Source organism: Enhydra lutris, unplaced genomic scaffold, assembly GCF_002288905.1.
Source record: "Enhydra lutris kenyoni isolate GAN:26980312 unplaced genomic scaffold, ASM228890v2 scaffoldscaffold18, whole genome shotgun sequence".
NCBI classification, from domain to species: domain Eukaryota; kingdom Metazoa; phylum Chordata; class Mammalia; order Carnivora; family Mustelidae; genus Enhydra; species Enhydra lutris.
Window position 1 is genome coordinate 12,679,446 of NW_019154102.1, and position 25,584 is coordinate 12,705,029.

The 25,584-nt window shown below is 41.6% G+C and overlaps 2 protein-coding genes across 2 annotated transcripts in view; both read left to right on the forward strand.

Annotated features, from left to right (window-relative positions):
- The first annotated feature begins 6,528 nt into the window (after window positions 1-6,528).
- On the forward strand, window positions 6,529-8,299 carry LOC111147933 (chromosome unknown C2orf74 homolog). The gene is made up of 4 exons (XM_022504189.1): window positions 6,529-6,635; window positions 6,862-6,984; window positions 7,089-7,269; window positions 8,126-8,299. Exons 1-4 carry the CDS (start codon window positions 6,541-6,543, stop codon window positions 8,297-8,299), a joined length of 573 nt encoding a protein of 190 aa, XP_022359897.1. The 5' UTR covers window positions 6,529-6,540.
- Window positions 8,300-22,695: 14,396 nt separating this feature from the next.
- LOC111147963 (activator of HSP90 ATPase homolog 2) overlaps window positions 22,696-25,584 on the forward strand; it is a 19,074-nt gene continuing 16,185 nt past the window's right edge. Inside the window, 3 exon segments of the mRNA XM_022504270.1 lie at window positions 22,696-22,775; window positions 24,191-24,264; window positions 24,267-24,383. Of these exon segments, the coding sequence (XP_022359978.1) occupies window positions 22,696-22,775; window positions 24,191-24,264; window positions 24,267-24,383 (271 nt within the window).

Below are 25,584 nucleotides of genomic sequence, written 5' to 3' on the forward strand. Positions count from 1 at the left end.
TTGGAGGCTAGAGGGAACCTATTTAATGTCCAACAAAATCAGGACTTGGTGGACAGGAGCAATGTCTCTTATGTGAAGAATTGAGGAATCTCATTTTAGAAATCAAGGGCTCAGAAAGGGAGGTGGTATGATGTTGGTTACAGAGTGTGTTGGTTAGCAGTCGTGGACTGCAGGAGACATAAACCTCACTCAAACCAACTTAAGCCAGAAAGGAAAGGCATCAGTTCATACAACTTACAGCTTCCAGTCCACAGTGAAAAAAATCAAGATTTCAAGTACGATTAGATTGAGGAGAGTCATTTGTAATTTGTCTCTCTCTGTATCTCTCAACCCGGCTCTTTTCTTTGCTGGTAGTTTCTGCAAGTATCTTAACATTGAGTTAAGATACTTATTGACTGAGCTGATTAGATCATATGTTGACTCCTGGGAACTGTGGACTGTTCTGACTGGCCAGGCCTGGGTCCTGTGTGCTCCCTGGGTTCTCACATTCAGGCAGCTGTGACATGTGAGTCCTCTGAATGTCCTTGTCTTGATCCTGCAATTAGGCATCATCACTAGATTGCATGGATCGAGGCTGTAGGGAGGTGGTTGGGGATTCACTTGTACGCTGTGCCCATCTGGACCACAGTTGCCATATCCCCTGCCACCAGGAGTGCCCACCCTTTGGCTACTACCCCAAAGGGGCCTGAGAGCAGGAGTAGAGGACAGGGCAGAACTGCTCGTCTTGGGAGGAGTTGCTATCTAACCTCCATGTGGCAGATGTGAGGAGCACTAGGAAAGTCCTCCTCGTTCCAAAGGGAACTTCCCACCTGCTGGCTGATGCCTGCTATTCCACCCCGTCTTGCTTTTGCTTTTAGCTCTTGTTAAGATAAAAATATCCTTGAGAGTGGAAAAACTTCAAGTTTCTGTCAGGCATTCTGGGTTCGAAGGGTCGGAAAGCAGGTTTTGATAGTAGGAGGGATAATGTTTAGGGTTCTGGGAGCCTGAGGTCAAGGAATAAATGGGACGAGAGGTGGGAGATGACAGAGAATGTGGGAGGCCCCACCAGATGCCCGCTGGCCTGTGGCTGGAGCTGGGCAGGACATGGGATTGGGATGCAGGGAGGTGACATGGTGTGTCACTGGGCAGAAATGACAGCTTAGAGAAAGCAAGAAGGAAGGGAGCCTAGTGGCTGGTGATGGCCTCGTGGAAGAGGTGTCCAGGAGTGGGGGCTGGGGGTAGGGAGAGGGCAGAGGCAGGCTGGGGCATTCACCGTGGGGAAACAAACTGCAAGAGAATGGAGAGAAACAAGACTTCTGTGTGCTGGTGGTATTCGTTTTCCAGTGGCTGCCACACACCAGGCCTCTACAGAAGGGTTCCCTTTCCTCTGTTTCACAGGTAATTGTTTTAAATTATGATAAAATATATACAATACAAAATTGACCATTTTCACCATTTTTAACTGTGCCGTCTAGTGACTTAAGTGCATTTACATTGTGGTGCAGCCATCACCAGCATCCATCTCCAGAATTTTCCATCTTCCCAATCTGAAACTGTACCCATTAAACAATAACTCACCATTTCCCCCCTCACCCTAGCACCTGGTCATCATGACTCTACTTTCTGTGTCTCTGAGTTCGACTATTGCAGATACTTGCTAGAAGGGAATCATCAATATGTTCCCTTCACTTAGCATCATGCCCTCCAGGTTCATCTGTGTGTAACATGGATCAGAATTTCATTCCTTTTTAAAGTTGAATAATATATCCCAACTTGGGTTGTTTCTACCTTTTGGCTCTCATGAATAGTGCTACTGTGAACATGGGTGTACAAACATCTGTTCCAGTTCCTGCTTCACTTCTCTTGTGTATATACCCACAACTGAAATTACTAGATCATATGGAACTCAATATTTAATTTTTAAAAATATTTTAAATTTAAATTCAGTTAATTGGCATATAATCTTTATTTGTTTCAGGGGTGCAGGTCTATGATTCATCAGTCTTTTATAATACCCAGCGCTCATTACAACACATAGCCTCCCCAATGTTCATCACCCAGTTACCTCATCCCCCTATCCCTCTCCCCTCCAGGAATCCTCAGTTTGTTTCCTAAGATTAAGAGTCTCTAATGGGGGGCGCCTGGGTGGCTCAGTGGGTTTAAGCCTCTGCCTTCGGCTCAGGTCATGATCTCAGGGTCCTGGGATCGAGCCCCACATCGGGCTCTCTGCTCAGCAGGAGCCTGCTTCCCCCTCTTCCATTCCCCCTGTTTGTACTCCCTCTCTCGCTGTGTCTCTTGCTGTCAAAATCTTAAAAAAAAAAAAAAAAAAAAAGAGTCTCTAATGGGCGCCTGGGTGGCTCAGTGGGTTAAAGAGTCTCTTATGATTTGTCTCCCGCTTTGGTTTCATCTTGTTTCATTTTTTCCTTTCCTCTTCCCCTATGATTCTCTGCCTTGTTTCTTAAATTCTACATATCAGTGAAATTATATGATAATTGTCTGATTGACTTATTTCACTTAGCATAACACCCTCTAGTTCCATCCACATCATTGCAAATGCCAAGATTTCATTTTTGTTGACTATGTAATATTCCATCATGTGTGCATGTGTGTATACCACATCTTCTTTATCCATTCATCTGTTGATGGGCATCTGGGCTCTATCCATAGTTTTTTGCTGCTATAAACATTGGGTTGCTGGTGCCCCTTCAGATCACCACATTTGCATCTTTGGGGTAAATACCCAGTAGTGCAATTGCTGGGTCATAGGGAAGCTCTGTTTTCAGTTTTCTGAGGAACCTCCATACTCTTTTCCAGACTGGCTGCACCATTTTACATTCTCACTGATACACAAGGATTCCAATTTCTCCACATTCTAACACTTGTTTTCTTTTTTCTTCCCCCTATATAATGGCATGCTTTTTTGCTACATCCTGCTCTGTGTGGCTGACTGTTTCTCAACATGTCTTCCCACAAGACTTTCAGAATCAAGTGATTCCTAGCCAAGAAACAAGCAGAATCATCCCATTCCCCAGTGGACTTGGGTGAAAACTGGTGATAAAATCAGGTACAGCTCCAAGAGGACATACTGGAGGAGAACCCAGCTAAGTCTAGAAGGTGTCACACATCATGAGATGACACACCTAGTTGGCACCACATATTTAATTAAGCTGCATGCAGATCATATGTTCTATCCTGTCACTCTGTAAACATCCTTCCTACGGGACCAATAGACATGTTTTATCAGGGAAATGATTTTTCTGTTACTATGCCTTTGTACCAGTATATTGGTTCAGTAATAAATATGAAACCTTTCAACTCTAAAAAATATATAAATAAATAAATAATAAAATAATGGCTTTATTAATGGATATGAAGTGGTTACCTCATTGTAGTTTTGATTTGCTCCCTAATGGTTAGTGATGATGAGCATCTTTTTATGTGCTTATTATCCATTTGCATATCTTCTTTGGAGAAATGTCTGTGCATTGCCCATTTTTTAATTGGGTTGTTTTTTGTTGTTGTTGAATTGTAGGAGTTCTTTATTTATTCTGGATATTAATCCATTATCAGATATGTGATTGCAAATACTTTCTCACGACTGAGTATGATGTAAGCTGTGGGGTTTCTATATATGGCCTTTGTTATGTTGGGGTAGTTTCCTTCTATTCCTAGTTTATTTGGTGTTTTTCTTTTTTTTTTTTTCTTTTTTTTTTTTTTATTTGACAGAGAGAGATCACAAGCAGGCAGAGAGGCAGTCAGAGAGAGAGGAGGAAGCAGGCTCCCCGCTGAGCAAAGAGCCCGATGCGGGGCTCGATCCCAGGACCCTGAGATCATGACCCGAGCCGAAGGCAGCGGCCCAACCCACTGAGCCACCCAGGCGCCCCTATTTGGTGTTTTTCATCATGAAAAGGATATTATGTCAAATGCCTTTCCTGAATCAGTTGAGATGATCATGTATTTTTCTCTTCATTCTGTTAATGTGGCATATTACACTGATTTTTGTATGTTGAGCCATCCTTGCATTTGTGGAATAAATTCCACTTTGTTATGGTATATAATGCTCTTAATATGCTGCTAAATTCAGTTTGCTAGTACTTTGTTGAGGATTTTTGCCTCAGTATTCATACGGAAGATCAGTCTTTTAGGTTTCTTTTTCGTGTTAGTGTCTTTGGCTTTGGTATCAGGGTAATGCTGGCCTTATAAAATGAGTTATGAAATGTTTCCTTTTCTTCAGTTGTTTGGAAGAGTTTGAAGAAGATTGGTTAGTTCTTCTGTAAACGTTCAATAGAATTCCTCAGTGAAACCATCTGGTCCAGAACTTTTTTTTGTTTGGAGGTTTTCATTATTGATTTAATCTCCTCCTTATAATTCTAGTCAGATTTCCTATATCTTCATAATTCTGTCTTGATAGGTTTTGTGTTTCTAGAAATTTTTTCATTTCATCTGAATTACTCAATTTGTCAGCATACTACTGTTCGTAGTACTCAGGATATTTTTAATTTCTATAGAATTGGTTGTAATTTCCCACCATGTATAATTTTAGAACACACACCTGCATGCCAAGTGTACTTTGTTAGGCTCTGGAACCCATCTTTGAATATCATGGCATCACAGACTTACAGTCCAGGGCACTTAAAATGTGATTTAAGGACCAAAGTTGGATAGCCTTCCACTTTTCAGAAATAAATAAACACACACACACACACACACACACACACACACACACTTTATATATATATATATATTTAAGATATTGACTTAAGATATTTGATTTAAGAATTTAAGATATTTAAGAAATTTTCTTTAAGAATTTAAGAAATTCTTTGAAGAATTAAGGAAAGAAAATTTTAAGGTATTGATTCCCAAGTCACATTCAGTAAAGGAAAGCCCTTATGATAGTCTTGTCAGTCCTTCCTTGTTGCTAAATCTCTCTGGTCTCAAACTATATCTGATAAATAGCCTTGGAGCTAGGACCAGATAGCAGCGGTGCCCTCCAGTCCAGCACTACTCCTGGCAGATATTTCAATTCAGGGTGGGGATGAGGCTCCTTTTCCCTTTCTTTTCAGTATAATATCCACACAGTAGATGACACAAGGGACACTCATCTTAAGGATACAGTTTAATGGGCTTTTACATATGTCTAGACCTGTGTAACCAACAGTAGATCTAAAACATTCACATCTCCCAGAAAAATCCTTTATGTGTACATGAGATGCTGGGAAGATTTGGACTCTTAAGATCTCAGTCTGCCAGTAGTGTTGAGTAAGGAGAGTGAGAGGGACTCTGAGTCTTCATCTGGGCGCCTTGCTGAAGGAGGCATCTGTGGAATCTCACTCTGCTAGGAGTGGCTCAGATGTTCACATGTTCTAAAGAATCAGGCATGGCCTGAGCCCTCCAGCAAGCTCCAGGTGTGCTATCACTCATGCCACACACATACACACCACACCTGCTACACACACCATCCTTTCAACATTTATGGGATTTGCAGGTCCTGAGTTGGTGGAGTATCCAAAGATTAAAAAAGCCACAGTCCTTGCCCTTTTGAAGGAGAGTCAGTGTTACTACAGCCCAGAGACACCTGGAACTCTTTTTCCAATTTTTTAGATGTGATTGAAAGCAGCTGTCATATTCTTTTGTACCTTTCTTTGCTTCTCAGAAAATCCTAGCTCTTCCCTCCCTCTTCTTGTCATAAGCATCACTCACTCACCTGAAATTAGGTTGGGGGTGGGGTCGTTTTCACCTTGATCATCTTGCTCTGTTCCTGCTTCTTCAGCCATGGCTTCTAGAACTGCCAGTTTGCTTATTTGTCCGGGTAGTGGGTCCAGTGATGTGGTATTAGAAGGATATGGGCTATTTAATTTGGAGAGCATCCGTTAGCAGGTAAGTTGATTATTATAGAGAGGGATTTTATAAGAAGGAGGTGGGACTGATTGTTCATTGTCTGTGAAAGAAGCAGTAAAGAAATGCTCGGGTTAAGAAAGGAAAGCTGGTGTTTGGAGAACAGGAAGAAAATCCGTGTCCAAATAGTGCCAGGATGGTGCCACATGGCCTCCACCCCAGCCCTCTGAGAGGAGAGGACAGTGAGACAGCAGCCCAGAGGAGAGTTTCTTAGTTCTCCTACTCCAGCTGACGGGCAGGGTTGTGCTGACACTATGGTCCTTCTAACCAAACCATTCCATGATTCTATGATGTCACTGAAGAGAGAAGAATGGGGAACTGGGTTTGGGTCCAGCTGCTCCAATTCCTCTCCTCTGGATTCTGATAGTTTTTGGGGTGAGGGGAGGTGAGCTGAGTGATCACTCGTGTCCCAGCTCAGTCTCCCCTCTAACCACCTCAGCCCCCACCACATTTATGGAGAGAAATTAGCCAGTGTGAGTCAACTTCATTGAAACAAACACAGCATCTTTTATGAAGCTGATAAAAGACAACAGTGAAAATAGCCTTTTATTCTTCTGTTTCTAGAAAACTTAAAGAACAAGAGAACTACATTCAAACTAAGCTGGAAAAGAATATATGTGCCATCTGTGATTGTGAGAGTGGACGAGTCTTCTAGCTAACCCTATGAGCTTTGAAACCACAGCAATCACTTTCTTCATCCTCCTTCTAATTTGCTTCATTTGCATCCTCCTTTTATTGATGGTTTTTTTATATAAATGGTATAAATCCATGCTGACAAATTGGGATCAGATTTCAAGTCACACTAGCAAATATATCTAGAAATAATATAAATCAACTTAAAATAGAACAAATAATGCTATAGCTATTTACTTTTTCCATTTCAGAATTTTAGAAATTCTAATTTCCTGTTTAAAAATGAAATTCCATGCCAAGTAAATCAAGACCATTCTTCTATTTCTGAATTTTTTGCTTATTCGTTTTCAGTTTCCAAACCAAGAGCGATGAAGATACAGAAAAAAGTCCTTGTACAAATGCTAATGGAGGTGAAGATTGTTTAGCTACTAATGCAGCTACTGCAGAGACAGACAATTCAGGAGACCAAGAAAAGTAAGTCTGTACCATAGAATGTGATAGAAAGCCATTTTGGGGTATGATAATGGTGACTAACATAAATAAATGCATAAATTTTAAAAATCCTGCTGATTACCCAGGCCTGTCCTAACACAAATCATGGACTTGAACGGACCGACGAGGCCTGGCATTCTTGTCCAGAGACGGAGTAAAGAAGAGGTGGTCACACCCTTAGAAAACAAAGAGAACGTAGTAGAGAAAGAGGAGGACAAAACAAAAGAGAAAGAAGAGCCTAAGAATGCTGAAGGAAATGGTGAAGAGGTGATGGCCTTATCTCCCCCCAAGGACAAGGTCAGAATTTGTTTGATTGAAAAGGTGGTAAATTATTTGGCTAGGTACAGTGAGATGGTCTTGCCTGAAACTTAAGTCTGTACCTGGAAGGAGCACAATGTCTGTAGTCATCTAAACCATTCTTCTTAGTTCATCAATCCATGTTATTAAACCAGTCATGTGCACCAGATCCAGACACTTGCTCATTTTTCACACTTACATTTGTGGTGTTCTTAATAATTCCCCTTCATTTTGCTTTTCTCAGAATCCTAGGATCTTAGAGCTGGCGGAATCCTTGGAGATCATCTAGAGATCCAGCCCTCTCATGTTACAAATGAGAAAATGAGATGACTTGTTCAAGGTCATTCCTCCACCACGGCCAAGCTCAGGACCAGAGCCCATGCCCCTGTTCTGGTTCCAGGCTGTTCAGCAGCACACAAACAGGCTTTCTTGAGCTCCCTGTCAGAACTCTCTGATAGGAACAGTTTGCATCTTCCCTCAACACAAGGCCCATGCCCAAAGGCATGACGATGGCTTGGGGGACTCTTTTCTAACCACAGAGATATGAAAATTAGACCATGATGGATTATCACTGCTTTCCTGTATCATTTAGAAATACTTCTGTTTCTCAACTAGCAATGTTTCTTTTTTTAATGCTTCTTTTATTTATTTTTATTTTTTAAAATTTTTATTCACAGAACTCACCATAGCACATACCCTCCTCACTAACAATGCTTCTGTATTTAATTTAAAATATAAACTAAGTTAAAAATATAACATTTTTTAAAGCAGGACTTCTTGCCTTCATAAATTGATCTTTTGTACTGTTTGTTCCATTCTCTTGCAGGACGAAGATTTGCAAAAACCACCCATACCTCTCAGTACAACTCCCTCAGGTGTTGAAAACCCCAAAAGACCTTTAAAAGGAGTGACATTTTCTAGGGAGGTAATTGTTGTGGACCTTGGGAAGGAATACCCAACACCTCGAAGCTATACTCGAGAACATAAAGAAAGAAAATGAGCTCAAAAAAGGCTGAGAGTGAAAGAAATGTAAGCTTAGACTACCAGTGAAATGACTGGGGGTACAAGATCATGTTGAAACAGCAAAATACAGGGAATTAAGCACATACAAATAGTATTTTACCTTTGTGCAGAAAGAAGTGGGCTACATGCAAAGTTCTGTAAGTAAAATACCCAGAGCTTGAATATAGTGTTTTTAAAATTCAAATCTGAGTTCAAGAAATTGATTGTATTAAGTGTCCTTAAAACACTGTCTACTCAAACACTGTTCTAACATGTGAATAAAGTTATTTGTGTTTGCGCAGATGTCTATTAGGTAAATCATATTTAAGGGGAACTTTGGAGAAAACACCTGTTTTAATTTGTGGTTTTTAAAATTTAAATTCAATTAACATATAATGTTTTATTAGTTTCAGAGGTAGAGGTCAGGGATTCATTAGTTGCGTATAATACCCTGTGCTCATTACATCATGTCCATCACATGGTTATCCCATCCTCCCACCCAACCTCCTCCAGCAACTCTGTTTGTTTCCTATGAAAAAGAGTCTCTTACGGTTTGTCTCCCTCTCTGATTTTGTCCTGTTTTATTTTTCCTCCCTTCCCTATCATCCTCTGTTTTGTTTCTTAAATTCCACATGTGAGTGAAATCATATGATAATTGGCTTTCTCTGACTGACTTATTTCACTTAGCATAATACCCTCTAGTTCCATCAATGTCATTGCAAATGGCAAGATTTCATTTTTGATGGCTACATAGTATTCCATAGTGTGTGTGTGTGTGTGTGTGTGTGTGTGTGTGTGTGTGTGTGTGTCTCTTCTTTATCCATTCATCTGTCAATGGACATCTGGGCTCTTTCCATAGTTTGGCTGTTGTGGACATTGCTGCTATAAACATTGGGATGCACATGCCCCTTCGGATCACTACATTTGTATCCTTGGGGTAAACACCTAATAGTGTAATTGCCGGGTTGTAGGGTTGTTCTATTTTCAACTTTTTGAGGAATCTCCATATTGTTTTCCAGAGTGGCTGTACCATTTGCATTTCCACCAACAGTATAAGAGGGTTCCCCTTTCTCTGCATCCTCGCCAACATCTGCCACTTCCTGAATAGTTAATTTTATCCATTCTGACTGGTGCGAGGTAGTATCTCACTGTGGTTTTGATTTGTATATCCCTGATGCCTAGTGATGTTAAGCATTTTGTCATGCTTCTGTTAGCCATTTGTATGTCCTCTTTGGAGAAATGTCTGTTCATATATTCTGCCCATTTCTTGATTGGATTATTCTTTGGGTGCTGAGTTTGATAAGTTCTTTATAGATTTTGGATACTAGCCCTTTATCTGATAAGACATTTACAAATATCTTCTCCCATTCTCTCAGTTGTCTTTTGGTTTTTTCCATGGTTTCCTTTGCTGTGCAAAAGTTTTTTATCTTGATGAAATCCTAGTAGTTCATTTTTGTCTTTGTTTCCCTTGTGTTGGAGACATGTCTAGCAAGAAGTTGCTGCAGCCAAGATCAAAGAGACCTGTGTTCTCCTTAATATTTTGATGGATGCCTATCTCACATTGAGGTCTTTCATCCATTTTGAGTCTATTTTTGTGTATGGGGTAAGAAAATGGTCCAGTTTCATTCCTCTGCATGTGGCTATCCAATTTTCTCTACACCATTTGTTGAAGAGACTGTCTTTTTTCCATTGGATATTCTATCCTGCTTTGTTGAAGTAGAGTTGAGGGCCCATTTTTGGGTTCTTTACTCTGTTCCATTCATCTATGTGTCTGTTTCTGTGATAGGGATTGTAGTGAATGTGTAAATTACTCTAGGCAGTACAGACATTTAAACAATATTCATTCCCTCCAATCCACGAACATGGAATGTTTTGCCATTTCTTTGTGTCTTCCTCACTTTCTTTCATGAGTTTCTATAGTTTTCAGAGTACAGATCTTTACCTCTTTGATTAGGTTTATTCCTAGGTATCTTACGGTTTTGGATATAGTTGTAAATAGGATCAACTCCTTAATTTCTCTTTCTTCTGTGTCATTGTTAGTGTATAGAAATGCAACTGGTTTCTGTGCACTGATTTTATATCCTGCCATGTTGCTGACTTCCTGTATGAGTTCTAGCAATTTTGGGGTGGAGTCTTTGGGTTTTCCACATAGAGTATCATGTCATCTGCAAAGAGTGAGAGTTTGACTTCCTCTTTGCCTATTCAGATTCCCATTATTTCTTTTTGTTGTCTGATTGATGAGGCTAAGACTTCTGGTACTATGTAGAACAACAGTGGTAAAAGTGAGCATCCCTGTCGTCTTCCTGATCTTAGGGAAGAAGCTCTCAGTTTTTCCTCATTGAGACTGATATTTGTCATGGCCTTTTCATATATGGCTTTTATGATACTGAGGTATGTTCCCTTTATCTCTACATTGTGGTGTGTTTTAAGAAAGAATGTTTTGTTAAATGGTTTTTCTGCATCTATTGATAGGATCATATGGTTCTTATCCTTTATCAATATGGTGTCACACTGATTGATTTGTGGATGTTGAACCACCCTTACAGCCCAGGAATAAATCCCAAATGGTCGTGGTGAATAATCCTTTTAATATACTGTTGGATCCTATTGGCTAGTATCTTGTTGAGAATGTTGGCATCCATGTTCATTAGGGATATTGGTCTGTAATTCTCCTTTTTAAGTGGGGTCTTTGGGATCAAGGAAATGCTGGCTTCATAGAATGATTTTGGAAGTTTTCCTTCCATTTTAATTTTTGGAACAGTTTCAGAATAGGTATTTATTTATTCTTCTTTGGTAGAATCCCCCTAGGAAGCCATCTGGCCCTGGACTATTGTTTGTTGGGAGGTTTTTGATTAGTGATTCAATTTATTTGCTGGTTATTGGTATGTTCAGATTTTCTATTTCTTCTTGTTTCAGTTTTGGTAGTTTATATGCTTCTAGGAATTTCCATTTTTATCTAATTTGTTGGCATATAATTGCTCATAATATTCTCCTATAATTATATTTCTTTGGTGTTGGTTGTGGTCTCTCCTCTTTCACTTAATGATTTTTTAATTTGAGTCTTTTTTCTTTTTCATAAGTCTGGCTATGAGTTAACCAATCTTGTTAATTCTTTCAAAGAACCAGCTCTTAGTTTTATTGATTTGATCCCCTGGGTTTCTTTTATTTCTATATCATTGATTTCTGGCCTGATCTTTATTATTTCTCTTATCCAGCTGTATTTAGGCTTTTTTTGCTGTTCTTTTTATAGCTCCTTTAGGTGTAGGGTTAGGTTGTGTATTTAAGACTTTTCTTGCTTCTCAAGGAAGGCCTGTATTGCTCTCTATTTTCTTCTTAGGACTGCCTTTGCTGCATCCCAAAGGTTTTGAACTGTCATGTTTTTATTTTCATTTGCTTTCATGTGTGTTTTAAAATTCTTCTTTAATTTCCTTGTTGACTAATTTATTCTTTAGTAGGATTTTTTTAACTTGCATATATTTGTGATTCTTCTAAATTTTTTCTTACAGTAGACTTCAAGTTTTATAGCATTGTGGTCTGAAAGTATGTGTGGTATGATCACAATATTTTTGTACCACTTGAGTCCTTATTTGTAACTTAGTATGTAATCTATTCTGGAGAATGTTCTATGTGCACTTGAAAAGAATGTGTATTCTGCTGCTTTAGGATGAAATGCTCTAAATATATCTGTTAAGTCCACCTGGTGCAGTGTGTCATTCAAAGCCTTTGTTTCCTTGTTGATCTTCTGCTTAGATGATCTGTCCATTGCTGTGAATGGGATGTTAAAGTCCCCTACTATTGTATTATTATCAATGAGTTTCTTTAAGTTTGTTATTAACTGATTTATATATTTGACTGCTCCCAAGTTAGGGCATAAATATTTATAAATGTTAGATTTCTTGTTGGATAGACCCCCTTATTATGATATACTGTCCTTCTTCATCTCTTGTTACATTCTTTGGTTTAAAATCTAGTTTGTCTGATATAAGGGTGGCTACTCCAGCTTTCTTTTGATGTCCATTAGCTTAATAAAAATGGTTTTCCACCCCCTCACTTTCATTCTGGAGGGGTTTGGGGTTTAAAATGAGTCTCTTGTACGCAACATATTGATAGGTCTTTTTTTTTTTTTAATCCATTCTGATACCCTGTCTTTTGATTGGAGCATTTAGTCCATTTACATTCAGAGTAATTATTGAAAGATATTAATTTAGTGCTACTGAGTTACCTGTAAAGTTGCTGTTCCTGTAGATTGTCTCTTTGCCTTTCTGGTTTTTTTACTTTGGTCTGTCTTTATGCTCAAAGGGTCATCTTTAAAATTTCTTGCAGGGCTGGTTTAGCATTCATGAATTCCTTCAGTTTTTGTTTGTCTTAGAAACAATCTCTTCTTTTCAGAATGAAAGCCTTGCAGGATATAGTATTTCTGGCTGTATATTTTTCCTGTTTAGCATGTTGAATATATCATGCCAGTCCTTTCTGGCCTGCCAGATCTCTGTGGACAGATCTGCTGCCAGCCTTTTGTGTCTACCTTTACAGGTTAAGGACGTCTTGTCCCAAGCTGCTTTCAGGATTTTCTCTTTCTCTTTGTAATTTGCAAGTTTCACTATAATATTCCATGGCAGTGACCTATTTTCAGTGATTTTGTGGGGGAGTTCTCAGTGTCTCTTGGACTTGAAAAACCTATTTCTTTCCCCAGATTAGAGAAGTTCTCAGCTATAATTTGTTCAAATAAACCTCTTGCCCTTTTTTCCTGCTCTTTGTCTGGGACTCCTATTGTATGGGTATTATTTTGTTTTATGGAATAGCTGAGTTCCCTAAGTCTACCTTCATGATCTAATATTTTTCTTTCCCTCTTCTTTTAAGCTTTGTTATTTTCCAAATTTCTCTTCTATATCACTGCTTCACTCTTCTGCTTCATTCATCCTCATTTTTATGGCCTCCACTTGGGACTGTATCTCAGTTATAGCATTTTTAATTTTGCCTGATTAAATTTTAGTTCTTTTATCTTGTAAGGGGTTCTCTAATGTCTTCTATGCTTTTTTCAAGCCAGCTAGTATCTTTATAATTGTTGTTTTAAATTCGAGTTCAGACTTCTTACTTATATCCAAATTGATTAAATCCCTGGCTGTGAGTACTCCCTCCTGTTCTTCCTTTTGGGGTGAATTTCTCTGTCTTGTCATTTTGTCCAGAAAAGAAAAAGAAAACAACAGTAAAACAAAACAAAACTAGATCCTCAGTATGTTTTGGTCTGCTTGTTAAAATAAACTAGATCCCAAAATAAGAAAGAAAGAAAGAAAGAAAGAAAGAAAGAAAGAAGAGAAAGGTATATGTATACAAATAAAATAAAATACAATGAAACAATTTTTAAAATTTAAAATTTTAAAAAATATAAACTTATATAAAAATAAAAGTTAAGGGACACCTGGGTGGCTCAGTGGGTTAAAGCCTCTGCCTTCGGCTCAGGTCATGATCCCAGGGTCCTGGGATCGAGTCCCACATCAGGCTGTCTGCTCTGCAGGGAGCCTACTTCCCTTCCTCTCTCTCTGCCTGCCTTTCTGCCTACTTGTGATCTCCGTCTGTCAAATAAAATAAAATTAAAAAAATCTTAAAAAAAATAAAAGTTAAAAGTTAAAAATTTTTTTTAAAGAATTGAAAAAATAACAACCAAAAAAAAAAAAAAAACAACCCAAAACAAACAATAAAAGACTAAAGAATAAAAGTACATAGGAGACTAGATACTATTTCCTTCCCCACCCCGGAGCTGAAGATTTGCAGCCCTCTATGATCAGTAAACTTTGTGAGAGAAGTTGTTTGGTCTTCTGGGGGAGGGGTCTGCTGCGCTGATTCTTTTTTTTTTTTTTTTTTTTCAGTGTTCCAAAATTCATTGTTTGTGCACCACACCCAGTAGCTCCATGCAATACATGCCCTCCTTAATACCCACCACCAGTCTCACCCCACCTCCACCCCCCTCAGTTTGTCAGAGTCCACAGTCTCTCATGGTTTGTCTCCCACTCTGATTTCCCCCAACACCCTTCTCTCCATCTCCCAATGCCTTCTGTGTTATTCCTTATGCTCCACAAGTAAGTGAAACCATATGATAATTGAGTATCTCTGCTTGACTTATTTCACTCAGCATAATCTCTTCAGTCCTGTCCATGTTGATACAAAAGTTGGGTATTCATCCTTTCTGATGGAGGCATAATTCTCTACTATATATATGGACCATATCTTCTTTATCCATTCGTCCGTTGAAGGGCATCTTGGTTCTTTCCACAATTTTGGTGACTGTGGCCATTGCTGTTATGAACATTGGGGTACAAGTGGCCCTTCTTTCACTACATCTGTATCTTTGGGGTAAATACCCAGTAGTGCAATTGCAGGGTCATAAGGTAGCTCTATTTTTAATTTCTTAAGGAATCTCCACACTGTTTTCCAAAGTGGATGCACCAACTTGCATTCCCACCAACAGCGTAAGAGGGTTTCCCTTTCTCTACGTGCTCTCCAACACACATTGTTTACTGTCTTGTTGATTTTGGCCATTCTAACTGGTGTAAGGTGTTATCTGATTTCTTTAGGTGGATTTGCTGTAGTTACAATGTGCCTCCAGGGCACAGGGAGGCAGGGCTTGGTGTAAGCAGCTCTAGACTCCACCAGGAGGCACTGATGTGCTCCCTGAACTCTTGCAGCACAGATGCACAGGGTGAATATGGTACACCCCCCCAACTCCTAGGCAGGAACTGAAATTTTGCGCCCCCCACTCTTCAGTGAGCTCTCACAGAAGAGCAATTACTCTTGTCTCCCCATTTTCCGTTAGAACACTGTTCACCCTGCCTGTGTCTAAGCATTTTTATCTCAGACGGTGACCGAGTTTCAGAACTCCCAAATTTTAGGGACTCCCACGGTGCAGACACACCCTGTTCCTCTCTGGGAGGGTCTCCCCACACTTCTGCCTTTTGCTGGCCCCCTCCCAGGGAAACAGTCACATGACCATGCAGCAGTTCACAGTTATGGCAACACAGCAGAAAACCTAGACACCTAGACTGGCTGTTTACAGCTGGCTTCCCTGTTCCTATGCCTGGGAACCATGCCACACTTAGCTACCACCCATTCTTTTTGTGACCCTGGGGATCCTCAGACCACACTGTCACTCCTGGGTTGCTGTCCTGCTTCACCCCCTGAACACCTTTAAGCCAGGCATGTTCCCCCCTGTAGCAAACTTCTTCTTTCTTTCTTTTTTTTTTAAGATTTTATTTATTTATTTGACAAACAGAGATCACAAGTAGGCAGAGAGGCAGGCAGAGAGAGAGGGGAGGAAGCAGGCTCCCCACTGAGCAGAGAGCCGATGCAGGGCTCTATCCCAGCCCACTGAGCCACCTAGGCACCTCTGGAGCAGACTTCTAAAAGTCCGATTTTGCACTCCACTGCTTGTAATACTTCTCGGTAGCTTCCTTAAGCAGGCTCCCTCCCCGCTGCCTTATCCTCAGGTATTTCACACTGGATTCGGGCTTCCACACCTGCTACCTTCCAAACAGTCACTTTCCCTCTCATAGACTTGCAGCATTTGTTTTCTCAGACCTCCAACTGATCTCTCGGGAGTTCAGAATGATTTGATAACTATATAGTTGTATTTGAGGGATGAGACAAACTTGGGGTTCCCCTACCCCTCCACCATCCTAACTCCTTCTGCCCATTTTCAGATAGGATTATTTGGGTTTTTTGGTGTTGAGTTGTATAAGTTCTTTATATATTTAGGTATTAACCTCTTATCAGGTATATCATTTGCAAATATCTTCTCTCATTCAGTAGATTGCCTTTTTGTTTTGTTGATGGTTTCATTCACTGTGCTAAGGGCTTTTATTTTGGTGTAGCCCCAATAGTTTATTTTTCTTTTGCTTCTCTTGCCCAAGAAGACATATTTAGAAAAATGTTTCTACAGACAATGTCAGAGAAATTATTACCTACATTTTCTTCTGTGGGTTTTATGGTTTCAAGTCACACATTTAGGTCTTTAATCTAGTTTGAGGTTGTGTGTGTGCGCATGCGTGTGCACACGTGCACGTGTGTGTTCATGTGTTTATGTGTGGTGTAAGACAGCAGTCCAGTTTCATTCTTTTGCATGTAGCTGTGCTGTTTTCCCAGAGCCATTTTTTGAAAAGACTGTTTTTTTCCCCTACTATATAAAGAATTCCCTAATTTTTTAAGCCTGAGTAATATTCTATTTGTATGTATAGACCACATTTTGTTTACCTGTTCGTCCATTGATGGACACTTGGGTTGCTTCTTTTTTCTTGTGAATAAAGGGGGTATGAATGTTTAAAATTTTAATCTAAGAAATTTGAGACTTATGGATGATGATTTATTGCTATGTATGTGGTGTTATGGTTTCATTGCCCCTATCTGCATTTGTATTTACTTTGTTGCAAGCTGATGAGAAAAGATTAGAGGAGGAATTAATATGTAAATGATGCATCTATGTCAAGTGAAGACTAATTTCCTGGTGACTCACTGTACTAACCATGATTTTGTAAATGTCCCAATAGAAGAAAATGGTGGAGAAATTGGCCGTTCCTGCCCATGATAGTACAGGCACCTGGAACTTCCATTAGGCCAATGGTACCACAACTATGGGGTAAGCAGCAGAGCAGTCAAAGAACAGCATCTGGCACTAAATTTCAATTTGCATTTTATTGGTTTTGTGCTTTTGTATTTGATGTGTAAATTTGTTTGGGTTTTACAGTTGAATAAGAGCTCTGAGGATAAAAAGTTGATATCCAGCTTTATGTTTCCACATCGTAAACGGAGGATGGAGGCATGAGATGTGTCCTCCAGGATTAGGTTATTGAAGAGTAACAACCAGAAGATAAACGGAGGTGGCCATAGTGACAATCTGGATTTGAAGGATGAGGATCTGGAATTGGGAGGTGGCAGCACATAAGGAGACTATGAAAGAGTAAAGAAAAGAATGTCAGTTTTTGGTGAGATATGGGAGGAAAGAGAGTGGGACACCAGGATAACTTCTGAGTTTGGATACCTGAGGGACTGTCAGAAATAGGAGAGTCCAAAGAGGGGACTAATTTGAGAGAAGAGATTAGCTGGATTTTAGATCTGTTGAACTTGAGGTGTTTGCCAGAAATTCAGCTGAAGATGCTCAGTGATCAGTAAAGCTTTCAGAGTCTGTTTTCATCTTCTAAGCTATGGATTCAGTGAAAAGTTGAGCAGTTCTTTCTCAATGCCTACTGGTGCTTCTCTTGCAGAGTTAAGATCAAACTTTCCACCTTTCCTCTTTAATTAGCTGGTGACCCAGGGACTTTCTTCAAATGACTACCTCAATTAGGGCACATCATCCAAAAGCCAAAAGGGACAAGTTTGATGAATTGGATTATTAAAAAAAAACTTCTGTTCAGCAAAAAATAATGTCAAAACACCAACAACAAATTGGGAAGTCCTGTTTAAAAAATATTTTAAGGGGAACCTGGGTGGCTCAGTGGGTTAAGCCTCTGACTTTGGTTCAGGTCATGATCTCAGGATCCTGGGATGGAGCCCCACATCGGGCTGTCTGCTCAGCAGGGAGCCTGCTTCCTCTCTCTCTGCCTGCCTGCCTACTTGATCTCTCTCTCTCTCTGTCAAATAAATACATAAAATCTTTAAAAAAATATATTTTAAAATATTTTTTATTTTTATAAAATATATATGTATATATATGTACATATATATATGTGTACATATATATGTACATATATTTTATAAAAATAAAAAACAAAAAATACATATATATATATATTTAAGAGAGAGTGTGTGAGCTGGGGCAAGAGAGGGGTAGAGGGAGAGGGAGAAGGAGAGAAGCAAACTCACACTGAGCTCGGAGTCCGACATGGGGCTCGATCTTACAACACTGAGATCATGACCTGGGATGAAACCACGAGTTCAAGCCTAACCAACTGAGCCACATAGGTGCTCCAGAAAGCCTATTTTTATTTATTTATTTTTTTAATTTTATTTTTTATAAACATATATTTTTATCCCCAGGGGTACAGGTCTGTGAATCACCAGGTTTACACACTTCACAACACTCACCATAGCACATATCCTCCCCAATGTCCATAACCCCACCCCCCCAACCCCCCTCCCCCCATTAACCCTCAGGTTATTTTGTGAGATTAAGAGTCACTTATGGTTTGTCTCCCTCCCAATCCCATCTTGTTTCATTTACTCTTCTCCTACCCCCTTAACCCCCCATGTTGCATCTCCTCTCCCTCATATCAGGGAGATCATATGATAGTTGTCTTTCTCCGATTGACTCATTTTGCTAAGCATGATACCCTCTAGTTCCATCCACGTCGTCGCAAATGGCAAGATTTCATTTCTTTTGATGGCTGCATAGTATTCCATTGTGTATATATACCACATCTTCTTTATCCATTCGTCTGTTGATGGACATCTAGGTTCTTTCCATACTTTGGCTATTGTAGACATTGCTGCTATAAACATTCGGGTGCACGTGCCCCTTCGGATCACTACGTTTGTATCTTTAGGGTAAATACCCAGCAGTGCAATTGCTGGTCATAGGGTAGTTCTATTTTCAACATTTTGAGGAACCTCCATGCTGTTTTCCAGAGTGGTTGCACCAGCTTGCATTCCCACCAACAGTGTAGGAGGGTTCCCCTTTCTCCGCATCCTCGCCAGCATCTGTCATTTCCTGACTTGTTAATTTTAGCCATTCTGACTGGTGTGAGGTGATATCTCATTGTGGTTTTGATTTGTATTTCCCTGATGCCGAGTGATATGGAGCACTTTTTCATGTGTCTGTTGGCCATCTGGATGTCCTCTTTGCAGAAATGTCTGTTCATGTCTTCTGCCCATTTCTTGATTGGATTAGTTGTTCTTTGGGTGTTGAATTTGCTAAGTTCTTTATAGATTTTGGACACTAGCCCTTTATCTGATATGTCATTTGCAAATATCTTCTCCCATTCTGTCAGTTGTCTTTTGGTTTTGTTAACTGTTTCCTTTGCTGTGCAAAAGCTTTTGATCTTGATAAAATCCCAATAGTTCATTTTTGCCCTTGCTTCCCTTGCCTTTGGCGATGTTCCTAGGAAGATGTTGCTGTGGCTGAGGTCGAAGAGGTTGCTGCCTGTGTTCTCCTCAAGGATTTTGATGGATTCCTTTCTCACATCGAGGTCCTTCATCCATTTTGAGTCTATTTTCGTGTGTGGTGTAAGGAAATGATCCAATTTCATTTTTCTGCATGTGGCTGTCCAATTTTCCCAACACCATTTATTGAAGAGGCTGTCTTTGTTCCATTGGACATTCTTTCCTGCTTTGTCGAAGATTAGTTGACCATAGAGTTGAGGGTCTATTTCTGGGCTCTCTATTCTGTTCCATTGATCTATGTGTCTGTTTTTGTGCCAGTACCATGCTGTCTTGATGATGACAGCTTTGTAATAGAGCTTGAAGTCCAGAATTGTGATGCCACCAACTTTGGCTCAGAAAGCCCATTTTTAGAAAAAACATTTTTTTTTAAAGATTTTATTTATTTATTTGACAGAGAGAGATCACAAGTAGATGGAGAGGCAGGCAGAGAGAGAGAGAGAGAGAGAGAGGGAAGCAGGCACCCTGCTGAGCAGAGAGCCCGATGTGGGACTCGATCCCAGGACCCTGAGATCATGACCTGAGCCGAAGGCAGCGGCTTAATCCACTGAGCCACCCAGGCGCCCCTAGAAAAAACATTTTATACTAAGATTATTTCAAATTTACAGAAAAGTTCAACAGTAGTACAAAAATGTGTGCCTTAACTCAGATTCCCAGGTTAACAGTTTACACATTTGTTTATTCATTCATATATTGTAAGCATTTGAGAGTAAGACACAAACATGCTGTATCATTTACCCTTCGTACTTTTGTCCACATTTCCTAAAAACTGGGACATTCTTCCACATAACTGCAGGTCAACCATCAGCTAACACTGATATACTATTGTGTATGGATCATCTAATCCACATTCATGATTTGCCTATTGTTCCAATATATTTTTATAAGTTCAGCATCCAAATCAGAATAATACTTTTCATTTAGTTGTGACAGATCTTTGATCTCCTTCAATTTGAACCAATTCCTGAGACTTTCCTTGATTTTTCTGACCTTGACCCTTTTGAATATTACAGGTCAATTACTTTGTAGAATGTCTCTCACTGGGTTTGCCTGATATTTCTTTAAGATTAGGTTCAGGTCATGTATCTTTGGCAGAACTATTCTAGAAGTGATCTTGTGATCTCAGTGCATCATATCAGGAGACATGTGCTCTCTAGGGGTGCCTGGGTGACTCAGTCAGTTGAGCATCCAACTCTTGGTTTTAGCTCATGATCTCAGGGTCATGAGTTGGAGCCCCATGTAGGTCTCCACACTCAGCAGAGAGTCAGAGATTCTCCCTCTGTTCTTCTCTCCATTCGCACTCTCTCTCTCTCAAATAAATAAATAAATCTATCTTTTAAAAAAAAGGTGGCATGGGCTCTCAATTTGTCCCCTAGAAACTGATACAATTTAAAATTTTTAAAAAAGATTTTATTTACTTGAGAGAGAGCATGAGCAAGGAGGATGGGTAAAGGAAGGGGCAGAGGGGGAGGGAGAAGCAGACTCCCCACTGAGCAGATAGCCCCAGGTACTCCATCCCAGAACCCTGAGATCATGACCTGAGCGGAAGGCAGGTGCTTAACGACTGAGCCACCCAGGTGCCCCAAGAATGGCCTTTCTAATGGGTGCCTGGGTGTCTGAGTCAGTTAAGCATCTGCCTTCCGCTCAGGTCATCCTGGGGTCTCGGGATTGAGCCCCACATCAGGCTCCCTGCTCAAATATTCTTAATAGTAATTACATTAATTCTGAAAATTTTGTGAAATTACTTTTAGGAGAAATTTCTTTTAGGCCAATGTAATTATTGATCAATTATCTACATAGAATACCTTTTCTGTTTGCACTGTAATACGATGATTTCTGTTCGGATAAATTTTTTATGTAAATAAAAAAATATTTTTGTTCACATAAAATTTTAGTGATTATAGCTTCTGCCTTTGTATATTTTCTGATGTCTTATTTTCCCCTAGGTTACATTGATATATCTAAATTTTACCATGTAATGTTCTATTAGTAATACTCTGTATGCAATCTCTACACCTGATGTGGGGCTCAAGTGCAGGAAGGACCCCGAGATCAAGAGTGACATGCTCTCCTGACCCAGCCAGCCAGGCGCCCCTCTCTATGAATTGGATAAAAGATGGAACAGTGAATCCACAAGAAAATGGTGCCCAGTTATATTGCCATTGCTGTCCTTTTCTATTTGATTCCTTGTGTTCGTATCCATGGCTTTGGTGAAGTAAGGCTATGAAAGGTGAACGCCAAAATTCTTTTTTGAGGGGATCAAAACACTCTGAACACTTTGTTGGGGAATCAAACACTACATAACTGGGACGGTGTTTTGGAAGACGATGTTGGAATGTAGTAGCTTCATTAAGCAAATGGAGAAAATGTTCTCCACCAGTGAATTTGATGAGCACAGTCCACAGGCAAAAGACAAGTCACCACAGGAGAAGAGTCAGATACTTCCACCCTTTCATTGTCATCTGTTTTCCCTGCTGAATAAATACCTACAGACACCTCAGTAACATTTTCCCTATAGTTGGTGCAGTTTTTGCTGGACGGTGAAAATTCGTGAAAGGAATCAACATCCGCTTAATGATTGAAAAATTGCGTTAAGCAGCAATAATATACACTTGCAAGCACATTCTTTGGTCATCTGTGATGGATTATTATATGAATAAAATGTAAACATTTTACATGAACTGAGAACTTGGTAGCTCGTGCTGCTTGCACAGGTGTTGGAAAGGCGTGAGAACCAGCGCGAACCAACTCTGCAGGAGCAGAATCTGAATACCGTGTGAAGAGGGCACGCGCGGCGCCCGTGCGCGCTCGGACCCCGCGCCGGTCGCACCGCAAACAGTGCGATCAAGTGCTTGCGGCGCGTTCTCCACCACCGGGGGTCACCGAATACAGTCCGCGCGGCCGCCGACAGCCTCCAGCGGCGCGCCCCAATACCCCACCAAGACGCGCGTCTCGGACGCCTCTGCCCCTGTCCCTCCCGCCTCCCGGGTCCCGCACCCCGCGCCGACCCTTGCAGTCTCCGGGCCTCTCCATCCCCGACCTCGCGACCCTGCCTCTCGGATCCCGGGCCAGGCTCCGGCTCCTTGCTCTCCTCGCGGCGGGGCGGGGCGAGGGCGGGGTTTCCTGGCACTTAATGAGCGCCGCGAACGCGGCGATCCCGGGCTCGGAGGCCGGAAACGCCGCGGCGGAGCTGCACTGCAGCGTGGGACGCTGCCCTTCCTCGCAGTCCGCCGACGGCGCACAGCCAGCGCAGACATGGTCGAGTGAGGCCACGGAGACCCGCGCTGGATCGTGGAGGAGCGGGAGGACGGGACCAACGTGAACAAATGGCACTGGTGCGGCCGGGCGGGGGCCGGGGCCGGGGCTTTCGGGCCTCCTCCCTGCCAAGCGGCGGGCGGGACGGTGGGCCCCCTCTGCGAGCACCCGGGTTCCCGTGTCTGCGGGGTGCGGTGGCCCGGCCTCTCGGGCGCCTCCGGGGCTGCGGCGCTCCCTCTGTGGGGGCGGGGCCTGCGCAGGTGCGGAGGATTCCCTGCTCCAGCTGCTCAAAGAGCGGCGGTGATTAGCCTCAGCTGAGTCTGGAGGCGGGGGTGGGCGCTTATCTGCACTGGCTGTAGGATTTCAGTTTCCTCCTTTTCAAAGTTGTTCTGGGCCCCATGAATGGTATCTGCCTGGCCTCTTAAACTTTTCCGGTCTGTGACCTTAAGAATTCCCCTTCCCCCCACCCCTCTTGATGTTTTTGGAAATTAAAAGCTTGGGGGTGGGGTGGGGGGTGTTGGACTGTATGTAGTGGAAAGAACAGGAATTTGGATCTCAGCTGTACATCTAACATGATGGGCCTCTGGTGAGCCCTGCCTTCTTTCTAGGAGTTTGAACAGTTGCGCATCCTCTTTGTACGTCCTCTGGGACATGGGCTGATTTCTGCCTCCCTGGCTCCCGCAGGGTTTGGGGAAGTGATGCGGCATCACTGGGGCCTGGGGTACCTCAATGCCACCAAGCTGAGGTTGAGGCAGGTTCAGTGCAGAGCAAGACCGTCAGTCTGTGAGCGGGTTACTGAGGGAGCCCTGGCCTCTCCTTTCCCCGCATTGTCACCAGGAACATACCAGGGACTTGTCTCTTCTCATTTCCACTCGCTAAAATGGGAACATTTATTTGGGAGGATTGCATGAGATAATATATGCATTCGATGATTTCTTTTTTTTTTTTTAAAGATTTTATTTATTTATTTGACAGAGATTACAAGTAGGCAGAGAGGCAGTCAAAGAGAGGAGGAAGCAGGCTGCCTGCTGAGCAGAGAGCCCAATGTGGGGCTCAATCCCAGGACCCTGGGATCATGACCTGAGCCAAAGGCAGAGGCTTTAACCCACTGAGCCACCCAGGCGCCCCGATTTGTCTTGTTTTGATTAAAACTATTTCAGTCATTACCACCTTTTTGTACAGCCCAGGCTTTGCGCATCCATTTCCAGTGGGTGAGATTGCTAGGCTCCTCTTCCCCCAGAATAAGCCAGTGTTTTTAAGACAAAACACTACTTTACACAGTGGATAATAATATCTTAAGGAAGAGAGAAGGAATATTAAAAGATATTTGGTAGAAATCTGGTTTAACTTTGAGGGCAGCAGGGTTCTCAAGGCTGCCTGAGAGGGAATGGGCTGCCCTGGGCTGGTCCCAGACATTCTCCTGACTCCCCAGTCTGGACATGTGGCTACCAGCTGGGGCCTCCATTCACGGCTCTGCCCTTCTGGTCCCTGGCAGGACAGAGCGGGATGCCACCAGCCGGTCCAAGGGGAAGCTCTGTGACCTCCTGGTGGGTATCATCGTGGAGAATGAGGTGGCAGCAGTGAGATCTGTGAGCTGAAGCAAGTCGAAGGTGAGGCTTCTTGAAGCAGCCGCTGCAAAGGAAAGCTGATTTTCTTCTATGAGTGGAACATCAGGCTGAGCTGGAAAGGTAACGGGGCTAGGGGCTGGAGGCAGCCTTGGGGCCCTGTGGGCTCATGTATTATTCATGTATTCACTAGATATTTTTAGAACTCCTGATAAGGGCCTAGCACTCACTGGCCCCTGAATTTGGTGTGTGTAGTTTCAGATACCCTTTGGTCATGTAGAGTGCCTTGTCCAGCAAGCTGTTGCTTCCCTTTCTCCCAGCATTGTTTAGAGCTCTTTGATTTCAGCAGCACTCTTGTCTGCCAGGCACTTGTGAGCCCTAGACTTCTCTGGAGCTGCTGGAGCGCTCTTCCCGGAGACAGCTGCCAGCCGACTCTTCTGGGTCCTTGTCCTGAGTGAAACCACCTGTCTCTACTATAGAAATTGCAGGTCCCTTCTTTGAACTGTCTCCCTTCCTGCTTTATCTTCCCCCAGAGCACTGATATTTGGTATCTTTTTATGGTTACTTAAATATATTATTTTTCTGTTCTCCTCCTACCCCCATTCCTCAGGGCAGGGATTTTATCAGCTTTATTGGGATCTAATTCACATACCATACAGCTCACACATTTATTTATTTATTTATTTTTTATTATTTTTTAAAAGATTTTATTTATTTATTTGACAGAGATCACAAGTAGGCAGAGAGACAGGCAGAGAGAGAAGGAGGAAGCAGGCTCCCCTCTGAGCAGAGAGCCCGATGCGGGGCTCGATCCCAGGACCCTGGGATCATGACCTGAGCCAAAGGCAGAGGCTTTAACTCACTCAGCCACCCAGGCACCCCTAGCTCACACATTTAAAGTATACAGTTCAGTGGTTTACGGTACACTTATGGAGTTGTGTAGCTATCACTACAGTCAGTTTCAGAACATTTTCACCACTCACAGAAACCCTGTACCCATTAGCAGTCACTCCACACTCTTTGGCAAACACTAATCTGTTTTCTATTTCTATGGATGGATTCGCCTATTTCTATTCTCTATCTCTAAGGATGGATTTGCCTATTCTGGATGTTTCATATGAATGGAGTCATAGAGTATGTGGTCTTTTGTGACTCACTCCTTTTGTAAAAGTTTTAATTCTGGTGTAGTTAACACAAGTGTTAAATTAGTTTCAGGTGTACAATACCGTGATTCAACAATTCCATATATCACCCAGTTCTGATCATGATAAGAGTACTCTTTTTTTTTTTTTTTTTAAATTTTTTTTTTTTTTTTTTTTTTTTT